This window comes from Microcaecilia unicolor, chromosome 9 (genome assembly GCF_901765095.1).
Source record: "Microcaecilia unicolor chromosome 9, aMicUni1.1, whole genome shotgun sequence".
Lineage (NCBI taxonomy): Eukaryota > Metazoa > Chordata > Amphibia > Gymnophiona > Siphonopidae > Microcaecilia > Microcaecilia unicolor.
In genome coordinates, this window is record NC_044039.1 from 197,477,232 (window position 1) to 197,489,654 (window position 12,423).

Below are 12,423 nucleotides of genomic sequence, written 5' to 3' on the forward strand. Positions count from 1 at the left end.
TGCAGTTCTGGAGGCTGAGACCCGTGAGGGTCTCCTGAAGCCTCGAGGGTGTCACACTCGGGTGGCCGGGTCCTCCCCCATATCCTCCCTTGGTCTCCCTGCTGTGCATTAGCTTTCCTGCAGGTTGTTAGCTGGCCTCAACCTGTTCAAGGGATGAGTGTTTTGATGGCTTTGGAAGAGACAGCCGCTTAAAGTAAATAAATAAAAGGCGCGAATGAGTAGGGCAGCTCTGTGTTTGCCCTTTTCTGTGGCGGCTTGCTTCTTTCTGTCTTTGATTTTTCTTCGGCACACAGTTTAAAGGCGTGGAAGGCGTGCACAACCTATCTGTTGCATTCTGGACTGGTCCGGAGGGGACTAAAGGAAAGCAAATTAGCAGGTAAAATCTAATTTCTTCTTTTAATCCAAAATGTTTGTATAAAAGGACAAGCCAAGAGAACATGGGCCAAAAGTACCCTCTGTTCATTTACATTTAACACATATAGGTGAATCAACATGCTTCGCTTTATATGCTCTAGATGGGGACTTGTAAGCCCTAAAGAATCCTGTAATGACACTCTCACAAATCTACTCCATGAGCTACAGAGGGGAGAACACTAATCTAATATAATAAAACGCACCCTCAACGTTCTGAGGACAACGTTCTGAAGTCACTCAGACTCCCAGAACGGTTCGTAAGTTCGTGGTGGTGAAGCCACTGAACGACTTGCTGCCCCGCCCTCGCGTCAAACGTCATGACGTTGAGGGCGGGAAAACCAACAGAAAAATGAAAGAAGGGACCGCATCAAGGAAGGGGGAGGAGTAGGGAAACACGCGGAGCGTGTTCCCCTACTCCTCCCCCTGCCAAGGAAACGCTGGCTACCAACCTAGAAAACCACCCAAAAGCTACATAGATAAAATGGAGCCCCGCCAACAGAATGACCGAGGTCCAACACCCCCTGCCCCCTTCACGCAACGCCCCCCCCCCAAAACAACCAACAAACCTCAACAGAAGAAAAGAAATCCCACAAAAAACAGGAGGTGCAACACCCCCCCCCCCAAGCCACCCACCGTCGCGTACCTTTGCTGGCGGGGGACACGAAACCCCGCCAGCATAAGTCCTGTCTTCAGACTCCGGCGTGATCTTCAGCATTACTAGCCTCTGCAGGCACTCACTCTCTCATCTGCCAGTGCTTCCTGAACACACGCCACAAACACTCACTATCATCTGGCAAAACTTGAAAAACCGGCCCCCCCCACACACACACACACTCACTCACTCATCTGGCAGCGCTTCCTGAACCACCCACACCCCTCTTTTTCCAAGCTGAATCCCCCCCCAACACACCCCCCACACCCCCAAAACACACACACCCACACTCTCATCTGGCAGCGCTTCCAGAAACCCCATACACACACACACTCACTCACTCATCTGGCAGCGCTTCCTGAACCACTCACACCCCTCTTTTTCCAAGCTGAACCCCCCCAACACCCCCCCCCCACACCCCCAAAACACACACACACCCACACTCTCATCTGGCAGCGCTACCTGAACCCCCCCCCCCCCCCCCCCCCCCCCACACACACACACTCACTCTCTCTCAACTGGCAGCGCTTCTTGAAACCCCATACACACACACTCACTCTCTCTCTCATCTGGCAGCGCTTCCTGTGCCCCCCCCCCCCCACACACACACTCCCTCACTCTGTCATCTGCCATTGCTTCCTAAACCCCCCCCCCCCCCCACACACACACACACACTCACTCTCTCACTTTCATCTGGCAGCGCATCCTGAATCCCCCACACCCCTCTTCTTCCAAGCTGAACCCCTCCAACACATCCCCCCCACCCCACACACACACTCTCTCTCTCTCTTCCTCTCCTCCAGCACACCAATTGCTTAGGTGCAGTGGCAGCAATCTCAGACACCAGAGAAAGAGGGGGGCCTGACACCATAGAGAGAGAGGGAGGGAGGTATCTCTGTCACACACACACACACTCTCTCTCTCTCTCACAGACAATGTGTTTCTGTCTCTCACTCTCATACACTCTATGTCTCACAGTGTATCACATTCACTCTCTATGTGTCACACAGTCACTTACATACTCGCTTGGTCTCATACACTCAGTCTCACAGACAATCTGTGCCTCACACACACTCTCATTCTCGCACACACTGTATCTGTGTGAAACACACTCTCTCTCTCTCTCTATCACACTGTGTCTCCCATACGCAATTGCACACACTCTCATTCTCACACACACACTCTCTCACAGACACACTCACACCCAGACTCACTCTCTCTCTCTCACACACACACTCGCACTTTCACTCTCTCTATCACACACAGTCACTCTCACATACACTCTCCAAAACATACACACTATGAGGAAAACCTTGCTAGCGCCCGTTTCATATGTGTCAGAAACGGGCCTTTTTTACTAGTGGTACATAAAACATCAAAGGATTTCAAAGGGCTACCTAAATCAGGTCCCCAAGCTGCTTGCAGAAGGGTGTAGTCTTTCCAGCCCTGTAGGATTTGTAAAGATTTATATTCTGCCTCGCCTCACCCTATGCTTGGAACGACCTTCCCGAGCCCTTACGCCAAGCCCCCTCCCTGCCCATCTTCAAGTCCATGCTTAAAGCCCACCTCTTCAATGCTGCGTTCGGCACCTAACTCTTTCAGGAAATCCAGACTGCCCCAATTTGACTGCCCCTATCAGACTGACTGTTCACGTGTCCTTTAGATTGTAAGCTCTTTGAGCAGGGACTGTCCTTCCATGTTAAATTGTACAGCGCTGCGTAACCCTAGTAGCGCTTTAGAAATGTTAAGTAGTAGTAGTAGTAAAGATTTATATGAGCCTGAGATCATCATACAAACATCTTGACCTTCAAAGAACAGTTTTCTCAATCTGTGAACTATTGGAATTTGAAAATTAGACATTCCTGTAGCTTTAATATAGTGTAGTAGTTGTCTGTAAGCAAAGGCAATGTTCATCCCTCCGGAAACTGTTGTATTTCTGCGATCTGTCTAGTACAGTTAGCCTTGCCGTGATTTTCCTGAATAGATAATTTTGAAGACAGACGTCTCTCTCTCTATTGCTGTTTTGCAGATTTTTTTTCTATGTCCTGCTTTTTGTTTTGGACATATTGACTGACGTCCTTGTATTATTATCAACTGGAATAAATTACTTTTGACTCCCGAGGCAGGTGCTTTCTGCCCCGAAACGCAGGACTGTGTTGCGTTTTAACAAGTTGATTTTCAATAGGAAGGACTGTTTCGGTTTTATTGTTCATTTGTTTTTTACATTCAATTAATTCCTTGAGTTGGAATTCGATTGGCCATCCCCCATTTTTTTCTTGTTTTCTTTCGTTTTTCCGTTTCTTATGACTAACATCACTAATCATTTCACCATGAAGAACTGCCTTCGCTGCTTCCCAATATATGACAGGGTCTCGTTCATAAGAAGAATTAAAATGTGCATATTCTTTCCACTTAGTAAAAAAAGTCCCTATAGTGATCGTCATTATACAAATCCGCCAGGAACTTCCACTGAACATCCCTATGGAGGTTGGCATGAAGTCCCAATTCTATCCACACCATAGCATGACTGCAAATCTCAGTTTCCAAATTCTTCAACTGTGGTAGCAATCAGAAGTGTGCATGAAAGCAATATATAGTCAATCCTACACTGAGTAGAATGGGCCCCGACAGATGGATATAGTTCCTTTTCAAAGCAGTGGCATAGCCACAGGTGGGCCGGGGTGGGCCCCGATCAGGCCCACCCATCAGTAGCACATGTTTAGCAGTAGCTGGTGGGGATCCCAAGCTCCGCCAGCTGAATACTTCCCCTTGATGGTAACGAAAACGCTACTCTCCATGATACTGGCACCTGCGCATGCTCAGTTTTCAGTGTAAGCCTGCTGCAGACTGCCAAGGTGGAAAAAAGTGTTTTCCCGTCAGCTGAGATATTTTTTTCGTGGGGGGGGGGGGGGGGAAGACACTTGGTGCCCACCCACTTCTTGCCCAGGCCCACCCAAAATCTGTTGTCTGGCTACGCCCCTGTTTCAAAGGATGTAAAACTCTCTCTATACTTCAATGAAGTCAAGTACGTTACAAATCAAGGGTATATATACCTCGAGCAGAGTCGGTCCCCTCTCCCTGTGTACTATGTGATCTGTCGAAATGCGAGTCTGCCACCTTATTAAAATCGCCCCCTAAAACAATATCTCTGTTCTTAAAGTTCAACAAATGATTCACTGAAGTCCTCACAAAATATTTTTGTCAGGTGTGTTGGGACTGTAAATATTACATAATAACAATTCCTGTCTATCTAATGTCACATTTGCCAAAACAAACCTACCCGCATCCTCTTTAATCAATTTGCGTAATATACAAGTGACACGCTTTCTAATCAATATAGCCACACCCACTTCCCCCCCTCCCAATAAGGCCGCATAACATGCCCCCCACCACTATATATATATATATATATACAGTGGGGGAAATAAGTATTTGATCCCTTGCTGATTTTGTAAGTTTGCCCACTGACAAAGACATGAGCAGCCCATAATTGAAGGGTAGGTTTATTGGTAACAGTGAGAGATAGCACATCACAAATTAAATCCGGAAAATCACATTGTGGAAAGTATATGAATTTATTTGCATTCTGCAGAGGGAAATAAGTATTTAATCCCTCTGGCAAACAAGACCTAATACTTGGTGGCAAAACCCTTGTTGGCAAGCACAGCGGTCAGACGTCTTCTGTAGTTGATGATGAGGTTTGCACACATGTCAGGAGGAATTTTGGTCCACTCCTCTTTGCAGATCATCTCTAAATCATTAAGAGTTCTGGGCTGTCGCTTGGCAACTCGCATCTTCAGCTCCCTCCATAAGTTTTCAATGGGATTAAGGTCTGGTGACTGGCTAGGCCACTCCATGACCCTAATGTGCTTCTTCCTGAGCCACTCCTTTGTTGCCTTGGCTGTATGTTTTGGGTCATTGTCGTGCTGGAAGACCCAGCCACGACCCATTTTTAAGGCCCTGGCGGAGGGAAGGAGGTTGTCACTCAGAATTGTACGGTACATGGCCCCATCCATTCTCCCATTGATGCGGTGAAGTAGTCCTGTGCCCTTAGCAGAGAAACACCCCCAAAACATAACATTTCCACCTCCATGCTTGACAGTGGGGACGGTGTTCTTTGGGTCATAGGCAGCATTTCTCTTCCTCCAAACACGGCGAGTTGAGTTCATGCCAAAGAGCTCAATTTTTGTCTCATCTGACCACAGCACCTTCTCCCAATCACTCTCGGCATCATCCAGGTGTTCACTGGCAAACTTCAGACGGGCCGTCACATGTGCCTTCCGGAGCAGGGGGGACCTTGCGGGCACTGCAGGATTGCAATCCGTTATGTCGTAATGTGTTACCAATGGTTTTCGTGGTGACAGTGGTCCCAGCTGCTTTGAGATCATTGACAAGTTCCCCCCTTGTAGTTGTAGGCTGATTTCTAACCTTCCTCATGATCAAGGATACCCCACGAGGTGAGATTTTGCGTGGAGCCCCAGATCTTTGTCGATTGACAGTCATTTTGTACTTCTTCCATTTTCTTACTATGGCACCAACAGTTGTCTCCTTCTCGCCCAGCGTCTTACTGATGGTTTTGTAGCCCATTCCAGCCTTGTGCAGGTGTATGATCTTGTCCCTGACATCCTTAGACAGCTCCTTGCTCTTGGCCATTTTGTAGAGGTTAGAGTCTGACTGATTCACTGAGTCTGTGGACAGGTGTCTTTCATACAGGTGACCATTGCCGACAGCTGTCTGTCATGCAGGTAACGAGTTGATTTGGAGCATCTACCTGGTCTGTAGGGGCCAGATCTCTTACTGGTTGGTGGGGGATCAAATACTTATTTCCCTCTGCAGAATGCAAATAAATTCATATACTTTCCACAATGTGATTTTCCGGATTTAATTTGTGATGTGCTATCTCTCATTGTTACCAATAACCTACCCTTCAATTATGGGCTGCTCATGTCTTTGTCAGTGGGCAAACTTACAAAATCAGCAAGGGATCAAATACTTATTTCCCCCACTGTATATATATATATATATATATATATATATATATATATATATATATATAATATATATATATATATATATATATATATATATATATATATTTATTTATTTTTTATTTATTTATTTATAATAATTCAAACCTTATTCACAAGATATGTCTTGTACAAGAAACACAGAGATATTATCTGAAATAACAAAAAAATATTCTAAAGTAAATATTCCTCTTTTCTTAGACCACTAATTTAGAGGGGGAGGTCAGTAAAGTTCAGGAGAACATATATCATATTAGTTCATAATAGGCAATAAGGCCTGGACCCAAACCACGGGCTATTTTACAATTACTTTACTCAACACTAGTCCCGAAAGTCATTTGGTAAGTTTCTTTAAGTTTTTTTATTTTGTCATGTTCCAAAGAATTAAGATGCATTTGTTGAAGAAATGCAATTGTTGCTTTCTGCCTTTGTAAAGCTTGCAATATTTTTTGTCCTTTTGACTGGGGAGGATATTACCCCCCCCCCCCCCCCCAAATCCAAGACAGAAGATTCACTGAATCAGGTAATACCTGCACACTGACAACAGATCCAGATCAATTGCCACCATAATAAGAAGGGTTGCCCCAGCTTACAACCCTCCCCCTCATCTAAAAAGTCCCCCCCCCCCAGGCTACGCCACTGGAATTCAGATATGATAGGTTGTTTGTCAATACAGCAAGTTTTATAGCAAGACAGGTGAAAGCAGGTAAAGATCAGTCTGCTTAAGAATAGATCCCTAGTTGTCTGTTTTTGTTTTTTTATCCTTTGATGCCCTACCATCCTGTTTAGTGAAACATAAATTTCCCAATATTCCATCTGGGATTGGCCAGGGCTGTCTGGCTTTGTAATCTAATAGCTACCAAATCTAGTGAGGTTTTTGCTGGAGTGTGTGACTGCTAAAGTTTTGGAAATATCTTTTCTATTCCAAGTGGGCAGATTTGGAATAATTTACCAACACGGCTGTTGTAAAACAAAAAGTTCTTCCTATGTTTGTTTTCATGAGAGCTTAAAAAACGTATCTGTGTCAGAAGTGTCTGTGTGGTGGCAGTCGTTAATGATAATTATGTTGTATTTATTTTATTTATTCTTGCATTCTTGTATCCCTCTGTTATCCAAAGGTTTTGGTTCAAAGTGGCTTAGAACTACTACTACTATTTAGCATTTCTATAGCGCTACAAGGCGTACGCAGCGCTGCACAAACATAGAAGAAAGACAGTCCCTGCTCAAAGAGCTATGTAATAAAAGTGAGCCAAGTATAGGACAATCAAGCCATTGTGACATCACTGATGAGGTTGGCTCTTATTGGTGGACTGAGGCATTATGACATTACAATATTAGCTCTGGTTACAAGAGACTACTACTACTACTTATCACTTCTATAGCGCTACAAGGCGTACACAGCGCTGCACAAACATAGAAGAAAGACAGTCCCTGCTCAAAGAGCTTACAATCTAATACTTAATATCTAATACTTTCTTTGGTATGCATCTCTTGTTTTTCTTTGAATTGTGTTCTTTGTTTTTTTTTTTCTTTTTATACGTGAGCCACTTTGAACCTTATTGGGAGGAAGCAGCTTATAAATACTCGATTTAGATTAGATCTTGCTGGCTGGTACCTGGCCAACACAGGCCTGATGGAATGCATCAGGTTGGTTCCTGGAGAGTTGTTTCCTGTTTGTAGTCTGGCTTTCCCTTGGCCTACAGTGTCACGAGGGTGTGCTTCCTTTTTGTCCAATGTTTGCGTTACATATTTGATGATCGTGCTTTAGCATATGCTTAGAAATGCATCATAGATGATGAGTAAGTACAGTGGCATCATGATGATCAAAACAGTAAGATGTACACGCGACCTCTTTTTCTCTTGGTTTTTGTCATGACTCAGAACTTTCACAGCTGTCTCCATGGCTTGGCATCTTCCTGCCATCCTTCACCCAGCTCTTTCATGTGATATATCAGTCTTTTTTTTTTCCATTTGTTAATTGATGGCCCTTTCTCCATTTTGTTTTTGCAGCAATCAAGCTCTGGGGATTTGAGGACCTTAAAGAAAGGGTTGTCCCCTTACCACTCTGAATCTCATCTTTCAGCACAGTATCAGGATTCAATTCAGAATGTAAGAATCAAAGATGCCGTATCTGCTTCTATTTTAGAGGTACAAAATATAGACCCCCCCCCCCCCCCCCTACATGGGAGTCCCTTGAACATATCTCCCAAGCACCAAGGGCATCCAGAGGGTAATTCTATAAAGAGGTGTACCTATCTTTAGGCACCAAAAAGATGCCCATCTGGAGCCTATTCTACAAAGAAGAAGCCTACTTTGCTTTATGAAATACTAGTGTAGCAGTGCAAATACACACCTATAATTTAGGTGTGATCGATTTACATCAGCTGTAGAGTAGAGAGCTGAATGGGAACAGGGATATTAGGAATACCACGGGGATTCCCTCCTGGTCTGCAGGGATGGACCCAGGTCCACAGCGGTCCTGCAGGATTCCCACGGAAGTGTACAGCGAACCAAGCTTTGCCTTCCCTCCCCCTAACTGCAGGGTACTCTTCCCACACGTACGTCAAGGCACCCAATGGTCTAGTAGCTTCTTCGGGGCAGGAAAGATCCCTGCTCTTTCCTCCCGCTGCTGCTGATCTTGAGGCCACCACTTCTTTAAAATGGCTGCCGCGACTTCAAGTGGTGGCCTTGCGAGACTTCTCCAGCAGTCTCGCGAGGCCACCACTTAACGTCTCGGCAGCCATTTTAAAGAAATGGCGGCAACGAGAGGATCAGTGGCAGTGGGCAGGAAGGAGTGGGGGATCTTTCCTGCCCTGAAGAAGCCACTAGACCACCAGAGTACCTTGAGGTATGTGTGGGAAGGGCACCCAGGGCACCCAGGGCTGGATGGGAGGTGGATAGATGGAGTTGTTTGTGAGTGGGAGAGAGGGAGCTGTAAAAAGGGTTTAAGGAGTGTGGGTGCAGGGAGGAGGGAAAAGGTTTGGTAAGGGGGGATGTACATAGAGGAGTGGGGAAGGGAAAATTGGAAATACAGCACATGGGATAGAAGAAGAAAGAAGAGGAGACGGGGACATGACGGATGTTTGCTTTTTTTGGAAATACGTATCTTATTTAATTTTGTATTTAGCAGAGTACAGCGTCTGTTTACGCTTTCCAAAATAACTAGGACTAGGGGGCATGCGATGAAGCTACAATGTAGTAAATTTAAAACAAATCAGAGAAAAGGTTTCTTCACTCAACATGTAATTGGGCTCTGGAATTCGTTGCCAGAGAATGTGGTAGGGGCGGTTAGCTTAGCGGAGTTTTAAAAAAGGTTTGGACGACTGCCTAAAGGAAAAGTCCATAGACCATTATTAAATGGACTTGGGAAAATCCACTATTTCTGGGCTAAGCAGTATAAAACATTTTGTACTTTTTTGGGATCTTGCCAGGTATTTGTGACCTGGATTGGCCACTGTTTGAAACAGGATGCTGGGCTTAATGGACCTTTGGTCTGTCCGAGTATGGCAATACTTATGTACAGAAGAAAATGGAAAAGTCCATAGACCGTTATTAAATGGACTTGGGGAAAATCCACTATTTCTGGGATAAGCAGTATAAAATGTTTTGTCCTTTTTTGGGATCTTGCCAGGTATTTGTGGAAGGGGTGGGGTCAAGGTGATTGTGGGGGGCCGGGATGGAGGAGATTTTCTGTCCCCTTGCAACTCTCTACTGAAGACCTGGTGTGAAAGCTCAGACCTAGATTGCTAAAAAATGTATGTAAATCATAGTATTCTATACTTTACATGCATAGACTCCGCCCATGTGTTCACCCATCTTGCAACTGTCTGTCATTGTATTTGGCATCATTTTATAGAATAGCATGGAACTGGAATAGTGGTGTTTATGTGCATATATGTACACACACATGCGTGTATATGCTTGTATTCTGGTCATTCACATGCGTTGTTGGTGTCTAGATAATTGGCACCCAAATTATAGAATTGATACCTCCTCCTGTTCATAACTCCTGTTTCTAATCATTGTGGAGCATAATTTATTCTGGTTTGAAAATAAACATTTCCAGTGTATTCAGCCATTTTTGCACTACACTAAAAATTTTGATCTTGGACCTTGTAGGTTTGATTTTTGTAATGGGAAATTCAAGTGAAAAGTCCATCAAGGCACCTGTTTTATTAAAGCATATATCCACCCCCCAGCCTTCACCCAGGCTCTCGCTCACATATACTGACCCCCCAATCTGAACCCAGACTCTCTTTTGCTCACATATACCTTCCCCCCCAGCCTTCACCCAGTCTGTGTCTCTCTCGCATATACCCACCCTCCAGCCCACTGTCTCTTTCTCTCTCGCTCATATATATCCGCCCACAGCCTTCACCCAGTCTCTCACTCTTGCATATACCCACCCCCCCCCCAGCCCTCACCCAGTCGCTTGCTCGCATATACCCTGCCCCCAGCCTTCACCCAGTCTCTTTCTCTCTTGCTCGCATATACCCTGCCCCCAACCTTCACCCAGTCTCTCTCTCTCTCTCTTTCTTGCTTATATATACCCACCCCCAGCCTTCAGCCAGTTTCCGTCTGCTACCTAATCCCCTCACCATTCTTCCTAGCCCCTGCTGCGATTCAGCCCTCGTGTAAACTTGCGCTGCACGGTACAGGAAGTATGGGCTAGTGTTGCAGTTTAAGTCTCACCAGACTCGAAGCCTTGAGACTCCTGAGCTTCCTGCACCACGCAGCTCAGGCTCATATAGAGAGCCGAATTGCGGTGCAGAAGCATAACAGATGCTGTGTAGTGTTTAAAAAAACAAACAAACCCCAACACTAAAATTCGGAGGGGCATTAAATCCCGGGTGCCATTGTGCAATTTCTAGGCATCTTAAAGAGGCATATTTTCAAAGCACTTAGCCTTCCAAAGTTCCATAGGTTTCTATGGAACTTTGGAAGGCTAAGTGCTTTGAAAATATGCCTCTTGGTGACCTGATGCCTGGTATTTGTCGTGCTCTGCATTAGGGGATATTCTGTAAACCTAATTTGCTTGTGGCTCTTAAGGACTGAACTTGGACAAGCCTGTTTTATAAAGTACTACATAGACGGCAACTCTCTCTCTGCCCAGTCTGTGTGCCCAAGAATTCCTACATACAGATCATATAAAGGTGGACACACACTTTTCAAGTGCCTGCTTTTTCCGTGTGTATGTAGTCACATCTATATATATAAAAGGCACCACTGAAGCCTCCAGCCGGAAGTGTGAAGCGCCAGAGATATCCGGTTTCCCCATGAGTGAAGGAAAACAGCACAGCACGAAATCCCAGGAAACAGTGAAGGACTCAGAGGGGGAGGGGAGAGAGATGCCCTCACTCTCTCTGTAACAAAAACACAGAACAGCAGGAAACAACACTGAAGGACTGGACTCGGAGGGGGAGGGGGAGGGAGAGAGGGCAGAGGGCAGGGACACACACACTCCCACATGCACACTCTGAAGAAAACCTTGCTAGCCCCCGTTTCATTTGCATCAGAAACGGGGTTTTTTTTACTAGTAGTTTTATAAAGCCCTTTTCTTAGCGTCCGCTTCCACTGTTCTGATCAAATGGGTTGTTAACCCTTCCTACCAGCAGATGGAGGTAGAGAAAACGGAATTTTATCAGTGATGTCGCTGTATAAGCTATGGCACTTCCTGTAATGATCCAGTATTTTTTTTCTACCTTCCAGCAGGTGGTAGATCAGCTGTTGGTGCTCCTGTCCCTGGCCTAGCTCCTTGCTCTGCTGGCCAAAAAGCATGGTTGAGCCCAACAGCGCTCCTAGGTTCACAGTCTATGGCTATACATTGCTTGAGTGTGGAGCTTGGCTCCAGAGCCCCCAGACACACTTCTGCCATACTGGATCAGACCAGTGGTCAATGTAGCCCAGTATCCTGTTTCCAACAGTGGCCAATCTAGGTCACAGATACCTGGTAGAAACCCAGTTAGTAGCAACATTCCATGCCACCAATCCCGGGGCAAACAATGGACTTTTCCTCCAGGAACTTGTACAAACTTAAACCCAGATACACTAACTGCTGTTACCACATCCTCCTGCAATGAGTCCCAGAGCTTAACTATTGTTTGAGGGAAAAAATATTTCCTCCTATTTGTTTTAAAGTATTTCCATGTAATTTCATTGAGTGTCCTCTTGTCTTTGCACTTTTTGAAAGAGTAAAAAATCGATTCACTTTTACCCATTCTACACCACTCAGGATTTTATAGACCTCAATCATATCCCCCGCTCAGCCATCTCTTTTCCAAGCTGAAGAACCCTAACCTCTTTAGCCTTTCCACATATGAGAGGAGTTCC

At 45.3% G+C, this 12,423-nt stretch overlaps 1 protein-coding gene across 5 annotated transcripts in view; it reads left to right on the plus strand.

The window, feature by feature from the left end:
• The window catches only part of LOC115477268 (coiled-coil domain-containing protein 85C-like), a 258,614-nt gene that overhangs the window by 216,618 nt on the left and 29,573 nt on the right, over positions 1–12,423 (plus strand). For 2 of the 5 annotated variants that reach the window (XM_030214032.1, XM_030214034.1), the window contains one exon: positions 8,104–8,202. The exons of 2 other annotated variants lie outside the window; for them this stretch is intronic. In XM_030214032.1, the coding sequence (XP_030069892.1) occupies positions 8,104–8,202 (99 nt within the window). Of the gene's footprint in view, positions 1–8,103; positions 8,242–12,423 lie in introns of all 5 variants that reach the window. One more of the 5 variants, XM_030214033.1, reaches the window with a different exon arrangement.